This window comes from Episyrphus balteatus, chromosome 3, assembly GCF_945859705.1.
Source record: "Episyrphus balteatus chromosome 3, idEpiBalt1.1, whole genome shotgun sequence".
Taxonomy (NCBI): Eukaryota; Metazoa; Arthropoda; class Insecta; order Diptera; family Syrphidae; genus Episyrphus; species Episyrphus balteatus.
This window is the reverse complement of record NC_079136.1, coordinates 24,503,873-24,520,148: the sequence shown is the minus strand read 5'-3', so window position 1 is coordinate 24,520,148 and position 16,276 is coordinate 24,503,873. Positions and strand designations below refer to the sequence as shown.

The window sequence follows — 16,276 nt, the reverse complement described above, 5'->3', positions numbered from 1 at the left end:
TCTGGCCCTGATGGGTCGACTCTGTTTATAATGTTTGAGCTACTTGGAAAATGAGTATCTAGTAGCAAATTGAGTGATTCTTCACAGGAGTTGGTCCAGGACCCGTTATTTGTTTTCAAGGCACTGGGCATTAAAGGGTTTGTTGAGAGAATTTTTCTTAATCTAGAGGCTTCTGAAGAGTCTTCTATTTTTTCACAGAAATTTCTCCAAGAAGATGTTTTACATTTTCTTAGCTGTTTTTTGTAGACTTTCAGGGATTCTTTGTATAGGTCCCAGTCTGAAACATCTCTAGTGGATTTGGCGAGATTGAAGAGTTTTCTACAAGCTTTTCTGTGCGGTTCTAGCCCTGAGTTCCACCAGTGTGGCTTCTGCTTTCCTCTTACTTGTATGAGTGGGCAGGAGTTATTCATTGATAGGTTAAGGGCAGAAGTGAGATCATTGACTTTGTTGTCGAGATCGATTGTATTTGAGGGATAACTTAGAAGTTCAGGTTTAAGTAAGCTTGTCAGAGTTTCCCTGTATTTTTGCCAGTTAGTTTTGCGATAGTTTCGGAATGCTAACTGTTTAGTAGTCACATCGTTAAGACTAAATTGGATGTATCTATGATCAGAGAACGAGTGTTCTTCAGATACTTTCCAATTTAAGATCCTTTGATGAATCGAATCGGAGACAAGAGTAATGTCTAGTACTTCTTGTCGGTTTCTGGTAACGAATGTTGGTTCATTGCCAGTATTACTTACTATCAGGTTAGTACTCAAAATAAAATCAAAAAGTGACTCACCCCTATCATTTATGTCGGTACTTCCCCAGACCGTGTGATGGGCGTTTGCATCGCAACCAATTATGAGGCAGATCTTTTGCCTTTCAGCATCGGCTACAAGTCTCCGTAGTTTTTCACCAGGGAGAGGGCCGAGTTGGTCATGGCCGAGATATGCCGACGCAATCCAGAGTGTTCCTTGGTCAGTTTGCAGTCTGACCGCGGTTACATCTCGATCGCTGTAATTAGGGAGTAAATATACATTAGTATTACTTCTTGCTAATATGCATGATCTGGGGTCACCTTTGTCCGATGCATATAGCAAGTTGTACCCAGGAGTCCTGAGTCCCTGAACCATGGACTTGCAGATCCATGGTTCCTGGACCAGCACCACGTCTTCCCCATTCTTGTGGATTCGGAGAAGAAGGGAGGCCGAAGCCTGCTTGGAGTGGTGAAGGTTAATCTGAACTAACTGGAGCATGAATGCTACTGGTAGTCAGATCAGCCCCCACCACCGTAAGGTCGAGGTCTTCGGATTCTGACTCAGAAGATGAACGTAGGAGTTCATCTTCACTGAGTAGAATCTTGTTGAGATATTCCTCTGTTTCCATCTCAACATCGGAGTTATCTGGTATTGGAGCCATTATGGCTGGCGTTTTAGAGCCCGAGGGGACCTCCTCAGTTGGGGAGATTACCGGCGTATCAACCTCCATTGATGGAGATGGAGGATTGATATTTAAGGCAATGTCTTCTTCTAAGGAGGGAACCTCAGGTGCCGGAAGTGATGGAGGTGCAGCTTTTGCACTCTCCTCATCTTTTTTATAGATCTTTAAGGTTGTAGAAGTCCATCCAAACCTTATCTGACTTTGGTTCGCAGCTAGGGGAGTCAACGACTCCTTATTGATGACAATTATTGCCGATCTATAAGGGCCCGTTGGCTCTTCCAGCTTTGCGACTTTCCAGTCGTGAGTGGGTAGGGATGGATTTCCAAACTGGATCATTTTGAGCACAGTATCTTTGCAGGCTAGCTCAGCTGGGATACTGATGCGAGCTCTAGGTCTGCAAGGAATGTCTTCCTTTGCCACAACCTCTAGCTTGGCATCAGGCCATAGCCCCTCTAGTCTGCTGATAGCAAGCTTATATAGATCGCATGATCTCTTGTCACCGAATGCGACGAGCTTGACGCGGCCTTGGTGCCATCCCGCGTCCTCAACAACTGCAGGCTCACCCGGGTTCTCCATCATGAGAGTCCAGTAGGAGATCTGCAGTTTGTTTGAGACCATCGTCCAACGGTCAAAAGAGATCATGCCATCGACATTACTTCTATCGATAACTGCAAGGATAGACTTGTCCTTAAGAACGTCACTAAAGGACAGGTCTTTCCTAGTGTGAGTGCTGGAATTATGCACTTTTTGTCTTTTAGATTCCGAGACGGAATCCTCAACAGACCTTTGTCGCTTTGACGTTAAGTCGCTGCTGGTCAATCTTTTGCTGAGAATAGCTTTTGCCCATTCTAACTTGCTGGATTGCTCTGGGGACCGTTCGGCTATTGGTATCAACCTTAGTGCTCTATAGATCCCCTTTGCGTTCCTTATGTCATTACGGGACGCTCTTTTGCTTTCCTCTCCAGCGGAGGTGGAACTATGAGAGACAGCTACACTGCCGCTGGGGATTTGAGCACTTTTAGGGTCAGGAAGAGGTCTGTCTTGACTAGAGGTGAGACTGTAAGAGACAGACGTTTTACTGGTCAAGACATCCCCTTCCGGACCCACAGAGTTAACTATTCCTGAGTTTGGAGTAGCAATTCTGTTACTGTGTTCCTCGGCGGAAGCATGACTGTAAGAGACAGCCTTACTTCCGTCAGGGAGTGGAGTAACCAACGTGTTCTGAAGGGGTTTGCTTTGACTGAGGGTGGATTCGTAAGAGACGCACGGTTGTCCAAAATGACTTATCTCGTTGCAAAAATCATAACTTTTGAACGGATTGAGTTAGCGGTACAATTTTTTTTTTTATTTGAAGGACATTTCTAGGGCTGTTATACCAATGAATTTCAATAAAATTATTTCACAGGGTGTTTCGGAATCATCGGCCAAAAACAGATTTTCTTTAAAAAAAAAGTTTAAATTAAAATTGGTATGCCATTTTGTAGAAATCACTAATCCACATTTAAAAACAAAATTTCAAAAAAATACAACGTCACGTTTTCGAAAATTTTATTTTTCAAAAAAAAATTTCAAAATTTTTTTAAAAATCCAAAAATTATTTTTTTTGAAATTTTATTTTTGGCTTATATTTGAGTTATATAAGTGCTTCTTCACAAAAAGTTTCGTTGAAATCGAATAAGCCGTTTTGGAGAATATCGGATTTGAAAAAAAACGGTTTTATGGCAGGTACCGTAAAAAATCCATTCGGTTCCATTCATTAAGCCGAATAGGGTATGTGTACCAATCAATTGTTGATTCAAAATAAAAATATTTAGCTGCGCATGCTTGCGCACTGCCGAGATTTTGTACTTTGAAAAAAAATGAAGGCAGAAGGAACAGATTTTCTTTAAAAAAAATGTTTAAATTAAAATTGGTATGCCATTTTGTAGAAATCACTAATCCACATCTAAAAACAAAATTTCAAAAAAATACAATGTCCCGTTTTCGAAAATTTTATTTTTCAAAAAAAAATTTCAAAATTTTTTTAAAAATCCAAAAATTATTTTTTTTGAAATTTTATTTTTGGCTTATATTTGAGTTATATAAGTGCTTCTTCAAAAAAAGTTTCGTTGAAATCGAATAAGCCGTTTCGGAGAATATCGGATTTAAAAAAAACCGTTCTATGGCAGGTACCGTTAATAATGATTTTCCAAAAAAATTTTTTTCATTAGAAGATAGACCTTGTTTTCAAACTTACATTTGAATTTTTTAAACAAAATCGTTGGAGCCGTTTTTGAGCAATTACAGCTTTACTGAAATTGGTGTATGACAAGTACCGTTATTTTTGGCCCAAAAAAATTAATTCCAAAAACACCTCTGGAGGGTCTCCAAAAAATGCTACATACCAAATTTGAAGTCAATCGGTCCATCCGTTTAGGATGTAGATCCTTATACAGACAGAAAGACAGACGGACTTCCGGGACCAACTTTTTTGGCATTCTCTATAATCGTAATATCATGGAAAAGTGTAATCTGAACTTTTTTTAGATGTGAATTAGTGATTTCTACAAAATGGCATACCAATTTTAATTTAAATATTTTTTTTTTAAGAAAATCGGTTTTCGGCCGATGATTCCTAAACACCCTGTAAAACAATTTTCTTGAAATTCATTGGTGTAACAGCCCTGGAAATTTCCTTCAAATTAAAAAAAAAACTGTACCGCTACCTCAATCCGTTCAAAAGTTATGATTTTTGCAACGAGATAAGTCATTTTGGACAACAGTGAGACGGTCCGTTTTTCAGTCATAGCATCCCCTTCAGGGCCCGTAGAATTATCTACATTAGTGCTTGGGGTGTCAGTAGTACTGTAAGAGACAGCCGTACTTCCACTAGTGGGAGCTACCAAGGTAGCAGGGTTTGTATTGGTGGTTGTTCGCCGGCTTCCAGTTTTGCACTTTGCAGTCTTTCTGGAGGCTGAGGTCGACTCACCTTTACTTTTCTTTTTGTCAGCGTTTTTCTTTATTTCCGCCGAGCTAACTTTTGTCACTGGCGACTTAGCCTCTTTCGAGGCCAAGCCCTCGCCGGCAGTCGCGACACCTGCCGACACTTGAACGTATATCCCCGTTCGATTTTTTATAACTTCGTTAGCTTTTTCCATGTTTTTGTTTTTCAAGTTTTCTAACATTGAGGTTATTTTTGAGTTATGTTTGTGGTGAGATCCTGCAACTGGATTGCTGGAGGATCCCACGATAAGCACCCCCACCACGACAAGGTCAACTCATAGGGGGTGAAGAAAAAGCTAAAAAAAAATACCTTTTTTTTATTTTCTCATAATATTAATTTTTTTTATTTTAAAAGCCTCCAAAAAAAAATTATGCAATTTAAAAGCCAAGTATTTCTTCTTAAGAATAAAACCATTTTTAAATTTTTACAATGCACAAAAAGTATAAAAATAATTTATTGAAAACAATCATTTTCATCAAAAAAAAAAGCAAAAAAACGTGAATTTTTATCTTCTCACGTCATTAATTCCACTTTTTTCCCTAACAACCTATAAAAAATTTTATACCATCTGAAAGCTTATTGTCTTTGCTCAACATATATATATATCGATCAGGTCTATGAGACATCTACAAAAAGAGCTAGAATTTTTTGAACTCGATCAAATTTCATTAAAAAAAAGCAAAAAAAACATTTATTTTGATGTTCTTAGGCTATGGAATCAATTTTTTTGTTTGACAACCTATACAGAATTTAATACCATGTGTAAGCTTATTATTTCACCTTTCATATGACGTATCAATCTCATTTTAAAGATGCATACAAGAGAGGTTAGAATTTTTTAAAGTCAACCATGTCGAATTTCCAGACTGAGATTACGGTACTTCCCACACTGGTGGCTGTTCGGGGGGCAACAGATCTCCACTGGTGTTTTGAGGTTTTTCGCAAGTTTCTTGATTTAACATTGTGTAGCTTGTAGTTAGTCTACCGTTATGCGTGATATACCAAATGAAAGGTAATTGTATCAGGATGCTCATTAAAGTTTAATCAAATTTCTATGTGCTCTTGGTCAAAAGTTATAACCTCTTGAATTCTAAAATTTTATTTTACCGTTATCTCAAAATTGTGTTTACAAAAATGATTGAAACTTCGCACACATATAGTCGTAGTCATGGTCTATCATTACTAGTTATACTTTATTCCTGTATCTATTAAAGAAAAAAAGATACAAATAAAAAACGATGAAAATCGGTTAAAAACGGTCAAAAAACGTGTTTTTCAAAAACTTGTTTCTTCCGTTATTCAGTCAAAACTCACTAAACGATAAACGATGTATGTATAAGGCCATAAACTACATGTCCTATAAGTTTGAGAGTTTTTGAACGCTCCAAAAAAAAAAAACTAAAAATCAAAAACTACCCAAAAATACCCCTAAAAAACAAGGTGTTTTTCAAAAATTCATATTTCGAAACGTAGAGTGTTGGAAAAAAATCCGTATTAGACGCCAAATTTTTTTAACTCATCTTTCATCTGGCACCTTTAGAATTTTCAAAAAAATCATTATTTTGTCATAGCCCCAACACCTGTTTAACGTTCAAACAAAACGTTATAGCTAAGTTTTAAATTTTTTTAGAATTCTTTCTTAAATGCAGTTATTCTTAAATTAGTCTCATCTGTCTATAGCAAAAAAAAAACAACTCTCTACAAATTCGCGTTTAGATTTTAGCCCAAATTTCATCTTTACGTTTTTGCCCCTGTTTACCCTATTAAATGACGGAATTTTTAAAAATCCTTCATTTGGATTAAGCTTTAGGTTATTATCTTTCAAATAAGCTATAGAAGATTTTTGTATCTCTTAGTTTATTTTTAATTTTTAATTGAAATTTTTGGGCGCACTGCGAAAGTGCGAGAGTGGGACAGGAGAAAATGGCGTCACTTTTTTGTGGTGGCTGCCATGGTTCATCGATTTATAAGACGTTATCACGTCAAAAAAAAACTTATTTAATAGTCCATTTTGATATTGCTTAGATTTTAATACTCTAAAAAGTACCTAATGACGTAAAGTAACGTAACCAATACAGCACATTATGTTATTAGATTTCAAACTTAAGCTATCTAAGAATCGTATCTATAACATACTACTAAAAGTATAGGACTTTTGCCATTAGTTTATTTGTTGCGGTTGCAGTACATTTAATTGCATTACATATGTACATCTACTTGTATTAAATTTGCTCCTCTTAATCAGTTTAAATCTTATAACTTTGACGTCGGTATAGAGGTTGATCTTGACATCATCATTGTTATTTATTTGTTTGATTCTAATACGGGGAGTGAGGATGATGTATCTATTAGGTTTGTAATGGTGGTCTTACCCTTTATTACGAAATGTATCACATAGACGTCAAATTTTGTATAACATGATAATAATCTCAGTCATTTCAAGCAACAAAGTTCTTCACAATTAGCAACAGGCTTCCAAATATCTCACAATATCCATGAAACTGTTGCATAAAATCCTTTGTTTTTTGTCTCTTAATTTCAAAACAACTCTCCTTTTTATTTGTTTATGTATGCCAGTTTTTTTTATCAAATTTGTGTTTCAGAAGATTTGTGCATTTTTAAAATAAAAACACAATTATTTAGACAAATTTTTACACAAATATTTGTGAAGGTGGTGTTTGACATGGCAGGTAAAAGTGTTTTTTCAACTTATTCATTTAACTCAAGATAATTTGAAACTTAATAAATTTTAATTTTTAAGTCTTTTTAATACTTATTTGTGCGTTAAAATGTATATAATTACTAGGAAAACAGAAATATTTTTTAAAGAACTGGTTTTAATTTTTAACATATGCTCCAAAATGCCCATAAAATATGCTCAATAAGTGTTAAAAACAACAAAAATCCGTGATTTATCTTCAACATTTTAATTCATTTAAAAAGACCTTTTGATCCTATTTAACTAGATCTTTTTCAATGATGCAGATTTCATCTCCTCCTTCTCTCCTCTTCAGGACTTCAGGAAACGCCATTTACAATTTTTTTTTTAATGTATACATATTTCTTAAGATAACATTTTGTACCTTTATTCACTGATTTGCTGCACGCAATAAATAACTTGCAATTTCTAAACTTGATTACAATGGTTAACCAATTTTTTTTTAGTTTTGTTATTGATGATACAAGAAACCCATTTAATATAGTCGATTTATTTGTTGCGTAATAAGGAGATCTTTAACTCATTGAAAGAAAAACTATCATTTATAAAGAAACTAGCTGACCCGGCGGACTTCGTTCCGCCATTTCTTGTATTTATTTCTAATTTTCGACTCTTTCAAATGAAAAAGAGGATACAAACTTGAAAAGTTCATAAAATGAGTTTAAAAATATTAACTTTTAAACTTTTAGCAAAAGTGGCCTATGCAAAATACTCATGCATGCGCATGATTAAAACCTATATTTCCTATAAGTTTGAGATTTTTTGCAGACTTTTAAAAATTCCAAAAAAATAAAAGACTACTCAAAAATGTCCCTAAAAATTATTTGTTTTTGAAAAAATTTTATTTCAAAATACAGGGCCTATGAAAAAAATCCGTATTAGACCCCTAATTTTTTTTTAATATCTTTCTAATGGTGTAACTCAAATTTCTGTGCAAAATTTGCTTACCTGTAATTAGTGTTTTGTCGAAGGTCTATGACTGCAAAAAAACCTTCACAACTTGGTTCTGAAATTTTTTTGAATTTTTTCAATACCGTTTTTAACTATTGAATAAACTTGTCTATCATTTAAAAAGTCAACTCTTTACGATTTACCGTTTAGAAAATAGCCTCTTTTTTCAATGTCGTGTTACCCCTATTTACCCTATAAAATCTTAAATTTGTTTGCCTTAAACCTTCTCCTCTTATGTCTCTTTAATTAAAAAAAAAAAATTAAGAAAATAAGTCAGTCGGTGTGGCCGGTTAGCGAACGTACACAAAACCAAACTTTAATATATATAATAGATATGCAAAACTATGTAACTTCTAATTGTATTAATAACATATGACGCTGAAAAATAATCGAGTTTTCCACTAAATTTTTCTTTATACAAGTCCGACTTGAACATTATTACTAAAAAAATATGGTCTAAAAAATGTTTGGTTTCCTTTATAATAAATGAAAATAAAATGCACGACTGAGGTCGCATACGTACTTGCTCTTGCAGTTCAAAGCACTTTTGTGTTAGTCTACTTGTACATTTTAAAAGCTCTATATAAATTTTAAAAAAAATTGATATTGGGTAAGAGTCGACATTTAGGTAAAAATTTTGTTAAATGAAAAAAAAATTTTTGGTTATTTGACTTTTTTGAGAAAAACTAAAAATGAAGTTTTATTGCCACTGCTTAAAATATTACGTATACAAAGTTTAATCAAAATCGTTAGAGCCGTTTTCGAGAAATTCGAAATATCGTATTTTTTTGTATGGGAGGTATACGTTCTAAACGAGATATAAAAAAACAAAAAAAAAACCAACTTTCAGAATTTCATAAAAATCATGTGTACAAAATTTGAAGAAAATTCGTCCACCCGTTAAGGCTGTGGAAATGTGTACAGATGGACGCACAGACGCTAAGACGCTAAGACGGACGGACGGAATTGCGAGACCCACTTTTTCGGAATTCTCCATCATAGTAATGTTGGTTTTGATTAAAACCTCAATTTTTTTTTCGACACGAAACCAATACTTGCCCTATAGAGCAAGTAAAAAAATAAAGTTACTCATACACCACAGTGACTCAATTCTATTGTAATATTAATATTCGAAATGTTCATTTCTATAAAAGAGGAAATAAGTGAAATGTTTCTGCAAATGTATGAAAATTGAAGGTTTTTAAAGTCTTAAACATGATATCAGATCAGATATCTAAAACTATGTATTTCATTAGAGATCAGCATTTTTGAATTATCATAAAATGGATTTTATCCCGTTAAAAGTTCCTTAAAATTTAGCTTTTATTTTTTAATTGTTTATTTTTATTAATAAAACTTTATAATAAAAAAAAGTGTTTACCGCCAATGCTGAACAGTACCAATGGAATGGAACAATAATATTGAAAAAATAGTAAAAACAATATTTTAACTTCTTTATTTATTTGTTCTTATGACGAAAATACTATGCCAAAGTGCTTCAGACACAAAAAAATAAGTTAAAACACTTTATTTGGCCTACTTAAAATCATGTTATTCAAATTAATATTTGATGTTTATTCTATGTATTATTGTTTTGTTACATTTCTATTAGGGTAGATGCCATTTGACGGTATTTAAAGGATCGGCACATAACAATTAGGATATTTTTTAAGATCGGTTTGTGAGTTTTTTTTAACTTTTAAGGCTAGTATTATAAAGAGATCTTGCAGAAATACCTATTTGGGTTACAATTTTCATGAAAAATTCTTAACCTTTAAAAAAAACTCTTTTATTGAACCGATCGATTACGTTTAATGATTTTTTTCTGACATTCACTAAATTTCGGTTAAGTGGCTTGAATTTTATATCTGTTGGTTTTTCATGTAAATAATTTACTTGAAAAAAGTTCTAATCTTGTAAAACAGATTCTAAATAAATAAGTTATTTTTTTGGATTTTTGGGAAATGTATACCTACTTACTGCCGAAAAATATATTTAAAAAAAAAACAAAGAACCATCCAAATGCATTTAGAAATTTCAAAAAGAATGTGTTTTTAATGTCCATGAAAATAAGTCATAATTTTATGATTTTTGTATAGTAGAACCTTTTATCCCACGTTCACATGCCAAAACAAATACATATGTAAATTTTACAAGTATCACTTTTCAAAAGTAAAAAAAAGAGTTTTCTAATAATTTCTCATTATGGCTTGAGAAAATTTGTTGATCAACTTTAGATTAAGTTTTGCAAACAAAAAAAAATAAAACAAAACCATAAGGTTAGTCATCAAGAACAACAATTATAGCACAAGTTTCCATTTTTATATGGCTCTGAATACCATTTGACTTCAATAATTTTGTATTTAAAAATTTGAATTCTGCTAAAATGAATAAAGACTTAACCCACATTTTCTTTCACATTTCTCCTTAGTTTATTATTATTTTTTTTTTTTTTTCAGAGATAATTCAAGAAAAATAGAAGTAGGAAAAGCTATCTCCAACAATTTCTCTCATTTTCCACATGCATATCTGTCTTTAGATCTCAATTCTATTTATAAATTCTAAAAGAAGATTAAGTCAAATGACTTAACATCTGCTTTCGAAAGAACCAAAACCCACAGAAATGAAGAAGAAAAAAAAAAAGGTAAAACTGAACAAAAATTGATTAAACCCCATTTATATTCATGAGTTTCTAAAGACAAAAATTCGATCCCATTAATTAAATCCCAACAACGTCAAAAGTTTGATCAACTTTTTTAACTCATAGCAAAAGCCGATAAAACAACATCATTCCCATTTTCAAATCTAAAAGTGGTTCACCAAACATCCATCTCCACATCCACCATACCTATCCTGGATTTTAATTAATTTTTTATTTTTATTCAAAGTAAGCGCAATTGAAAATGTTTTTCAAAAAAGGAAAAAAGAAAACCAACAAAATTCACAAGCTGCCACCAGCAGTTTTGTGTGATGTGTGCGCACCTAATGAAAAATGCATGAATCCTTGAGACACACACTTTTTTAAAAGCTACCTCTGTACCTGTACCTGATGCTGAAATGTATGTGTGTGATCGTATAATCTGAAGGAAAGAGAATGTTCATCAATCTCCGTTAAATCATTTTATCCATATTTTTGTAAAACTTTTTTTCCAGCCATCATCCAAGCATCAGTTTAAATATTTTTTATGCAAATTTAATAAAAAAATGTTCCATAAAATGTACCTAAAGGTAAATACAAGGATAGAAATGAGGGAGACGATGAAACGTTTAAATGCCGATTTATCATTTTACCTGAAAAATCTTGATATTTTCTGCCTCAAGGTGTTGAAGTTAAAGTCGATTATTTCACTCACTAAGTCGACTTTAGGCATTAACAATTAATTCTTTTCTTTTCAATCTCAACAAAACAGAGCTTAAATTCTTTCAGTCAATAAATTTTGTCCAGATTAAAACTCTGACCTCTTACTTCTAGTTCAGTAAATATTTTGTGTGCAAAATCAATTGATTACGTTTCAGAGAATTCAAATAGCATTCGTCCTTAATCTCTCATTTTTTTTGTTTTTGTATTTTTTCTTTTAGATTACGTTAGCCGTGGAAAAAAGAAATTCGGAGACAAGTGCGAAAATACACTTGAATGCGGATTCCCTGGATCGATATGTGACCCCAAAAAGAAGTCCTGCCAGTGTGTTGAAGAATTACCTGTCACCAATCACATTGATAAATGTGGCAAGGGTAAGTTTCGTGGTTTTATTGTATTTTTTTTTTTTTGTTTTTCTTTGTTTTTTCATTCCATACACGAATTTATATTCATTCATTAAAATTCTTTTAGTGACATTGGTGCATCCATAAAGTATTATCTCTTGGAAAAGTTTTTCATCAATGTATTTGTATATGTTCCTTTTAGTGATTGAAACAAAAATCTGACATTTCTGGAAAAAGAATCCGTTGACGATTGGGCAGTGAATTTTCCATGAGCAAATCAACGTGGTAGCTTTTGAGATTTGTGTCGATTAAAAATTTGGATGTGAAATTAATGACATATACATTAGGGTGGGTCAAAAAAAAATCGAAATTCTTTTTTTTTAATTTGGTACTCCGAAAAATCGATTGCTAGACATTTCTAGAATATACACACCAAATATGAGCTCTTTATATTAAGGGGAAGGTCCTCCGCTTTGCAATTTTCCATTTTTACATCAAGCTTCTACTAAAAAAAAATAATTTTTTTATTAATTGACTCTTTAGCAAATTTCTTTTCAGATTCTTGTAGGGAATTGAACGCTCTACAAAAAAGGCCTTAGACACTTTTTTCGTTTATCTAACCGTTGAATAGATATTTGAGGTCCAAAAATCGAAAAAATCTTTAAAAATTCGTTTTTTTGTTCTTAATATTGTAACAAATTGAAAAATTATAAAAATCAAACGCGCAAGACATATTCTTCTTGGAAATTGATTGCTTCACAAAAAAGGTCTTGTTAACTTTTTTCATTAATCTAAGCATTCTAAAGATATTCGAGGTTAAAGTTAAAAAAAATTATGAAAACATTTTATATTTTTAAAAATTTTCCAGTTTACTGAAAATTCATTATTTTCAATTTAGCAAGTAGGGGTTTAAACGTTCTACAAACAATTTCTTGGCATCAAATTGATTGCTTTAACCGTTTAGAAGATATTAGTATCCAAATCGCAATGCATACGGGTCATAAGAAAACTATTGAAATCAGTGGGCATTGGTTTGTATACGAATATCTTCTAAACCATTAAAGCAATCAATTTGATTCCAAGGTATTTTTTGTAGAACGTTTAAGCCCCTACAAGAATATATCTTGCTAATTTGAAAATAATGAAGTTTCAGTGAACTGGAAATTTTTTAAAAATATAAAATGTTTTTATATTTTTTTTTAACTTTAACCTCGAATATCTTTAGAATGGTTAGACTAATGAAAAAAGTTAACAAGACCTTTTTTGTGAAGCAATCAATTTCCAAGAAGAATATGTCTTGCGCGTTTGATTTTTATAATTTTTCAATTTGTTACAAAATTAAGAACAAAAAACGAATTTTTAAAGATTTTTTCGATTTTTGGACCTCAAATATCTATTCAACGGTTAGATAAACGAAAAAAGTGTCTAAGGCCTTTTTTGTAGAGCGTTCAATTCCCTACAAGAATCTGAAAAGAAATTTGCTAAAAAGTCAATTAATAAAAAAATTATTTTTTTTTAGTAGAAGCTTGATGTAAAAATGGAAAATTGCAAAGCGGAGGACCTTCCCCTTAATATAAAGAGCTCATATTTGGTGTGTATATTCTAGAGGTGTCTAGCAATCGATTTTTCGGAGCACCAAATCAAAAAAAAGAATTTCGATTTTTTTGACCCACCCTAATATACATAACTGATGGTTTTAAAAAAAATTAAAAAGCATGACCTTGGCCAAGTGAAGGACATTTGTTTAAAATATAAGGGTTTTTTGAGAATTTTAGTGAAAAAAGGAAAAATTCAACCAAATATTACTAACTTAAAAAAATTAAGTAGTTTTAGTCAACTCATATTGAAGTCATGTATTCTCGAGTAGGTCTTCTCTTCACAATCCTTACAGAAAGAAGATGATTGAAGTTGTGCGCTTTGTTAGAAGCGTTTTTCTCATTTGCAATCTTTCTCGTACCTTCATGGAATTTCAGGAGGATAAGTAGCGCCGCCGTTACTTCTTTGGATTGCAAATTAGTCGCTATTTGCCCTTTTTCAGTTAGTTGACTTTTTCTCTTTTTTTTATGTACTTTTGGCTTTGACAGGTCGTTCTCCATTCATATTTTAATCATTTATTGCCAAACAAGCATCGGCTTGTTAGTTACTGCTTTGAGAAGATTGAGGACTGTAAAGTTCCCGAAATTAGATGTTGTTATGTTTTGACATTAAAGATGTAATTAAAGAATTTAACTTTAGATGCAATATTTTGAGGATCAGACATTTTATGGCATAGTTACAACTCCTTTAAATGACCAAAAAATATACAAGTCAACAAAGTCAAAACATGATAGAACCGCATTCTGAAACATTTTTGTTGACCCCTATCTTTTTTTTTTTAACTGCATAAGAATCAACGTAAAAGAGGTTGTAACGTTTTCAAAAATTTCCGAAATAACAGTTAAACGCAATATCATTAAGTCATAAGTTTAATCATAAAAAAAATTGCACTTTCGAAAAAAAAAAATAAAATGTAAGAAATTTGAGGCCGAGCACGAAAGTTTTTAAAGTAAAGTCAAACAACTTTAAAATCTAGGTGTTTAATTTTTGAACATATCGCTGTCATAACTCAAAAATCACGAATTTTGAGAATTATTTGTGCAGAAGTGATTGGAATAAAGGAATCTATTATAGCTTTTAAAACTAACGGACAAGGAGCACTAGTATTGTTTTAGAAACTAACTTTTTAAATACAAAAGTAGATCGATACTTAATTTAAAACTCGTTTCCTGAAAATCCAGTTTTATGAGTTATGACAGCGTTCTAGTAAATGAGCGATATATGTTCTTAAATCAAAGATATTTATTTTTGAAAACAAGCAACTTTTAAGCTAGAAAAAAAATATGCACAACCTGGATATTGAAAATGGTTCCCAGAGTTACTAGGATTAAGTACACAGAGAAAAATATGACCACCTAAAAACTAACAGATTGCCACATTGTTTTACAGCCTATAGGGTAGAGTTGCCTAATTCCGGCCCTCTCCAGTAGCCGGCGACCTTTCAGAAAAATCCTTATAACTAGTGATTTCGTAGGATTTATACCAAATTTTTGCTCTTATTCTGTTCTTGTAAATGTCCCTCCTAAAATTACAATATTCTTATTATTCTTGTTATTCAGCTTTCTTAGAAAAAAATAAGTTTTTGTGAAGTGATCCAATCGGGTATGGTTTTTTTTAAATTTTACTGCCGAAACCTACTATCGTAATTAGTGTTTTGTGGAAACAATTTCAGAGCTAATGCTTTGAAATGTTGTTTTTCTAATTAAATATATATTATTCTTCAAATAAAATAGGTTTTAAATAGGAAAAATATGTGAATTTTGGTAATTTTAAGGGGGGCCAGAGATAGAACACAAAAAAAAAACTATGAAATTCAAGAGTTTCCTGTATTCGGCCCCCTTTTATTGATAAAAGTTTAAAAAATAGGGAAAAATAAATAAATTTTTAAATCATTTGATGCTATAACTTATTAACAATCAAAATTGTTTCTAAATTCTTAAAACACAAACATTTAAATAAAAAACATTCAATTTATTTAAGTTAGACCTTATAAAGTCAGTGGCCGGAAATTGGACACTAGATGGCCGAAAATAGGAAACAAAGGCCGGATTTAGGAGAATCGGACTTTTTTATACAAAAACTTAAATAAAATATTTTTGGGAACTATTATTAACTATTTTTTTAACCATACCGAAAAATTATTAAATAAAGTACATTTAATTTCAAGAATTATTCGAAAATGTTGATATTTGACGTTTCTGTGCTTTATTTTATGAGACAGAATCCTTAAGGGGCCGGCTACTAGCAACTCTTACCTATATTTTATAAGGAAATCTTATTAAAAGCAACGATTAATAAGGTTTTTTTATAAGGATTTCTTATTATTTTTATGGAGAATATCTTATTAAAATTTGAATGATAAGTTAATTTTTTTTTTGCAACTTGGCGCTAGAACAAAAATCGCGATCAATATATTTATAGCAGGTTGGTTCAGGTGTAAGGTGCGCGACTAATGATTTGAAGTCCCCAGTTCGATTCCCGGCCTAGTCGTGTTTTTTTTTTTTTTTTTTTTTTTCTTCTTAAAACCCTACAAGTGCAGATTTTAAAACAATAAGGAAAACCCGATTGTTTTAATAAGGTTTCCTTCTTGGATGAAAACCATAGAGAAATCTTATTGTTTTTGTCATATTTTATGTGGTCTATTTTTCTCTGTATAACGTGTGTTTTTTCAATTTCAAATTCCCATTTTCATTTTGAGCACAGTCTTTTAAATATCTACTATTTTTTTAATTTATTCGCAAAAAAAAACTAAACAAATATTTACTTGTATGTGCGGAATGTTTTTGTTTTGCCTTTAAATAATACTGATGTGACATGTAAAAACGTTGTATTTGGTATAAAAAGCAAGAATAAAGAGTTTTCATAAAATAATTTTGGGCAAAAAGGGTTTTTTTTTTCAAAGA

The 16,276-nt window shown here is 32.0% G+C and overlaps 1 protein-coding gene across 9 annotated transcripts in view; it reads left to right on the top strand.

Annotated features, from left to right (window-relative positions):
* LOC129917145 (uncharacterized) overlaps nt 1-16,276 on the top strand; it is a 131,175-nt gene that overhangs the window by 76,367 nt on the left and 38,532 nt on the right. For all 9 annotated transcript variants that reach the window (XM_055997518.1, XM_055997517.1, XM_055997516.1 and 6 more), the window contains exon 4: nt 11,655-11,807. In XM_055997518.1, coding sequence (XP_055853493.1) covers nt 11,655-11,807 — 153 coding nt within the window. The remainder of the gene's footprint in view (nt 1-11,654; nt 11,808-16,276) is intronic.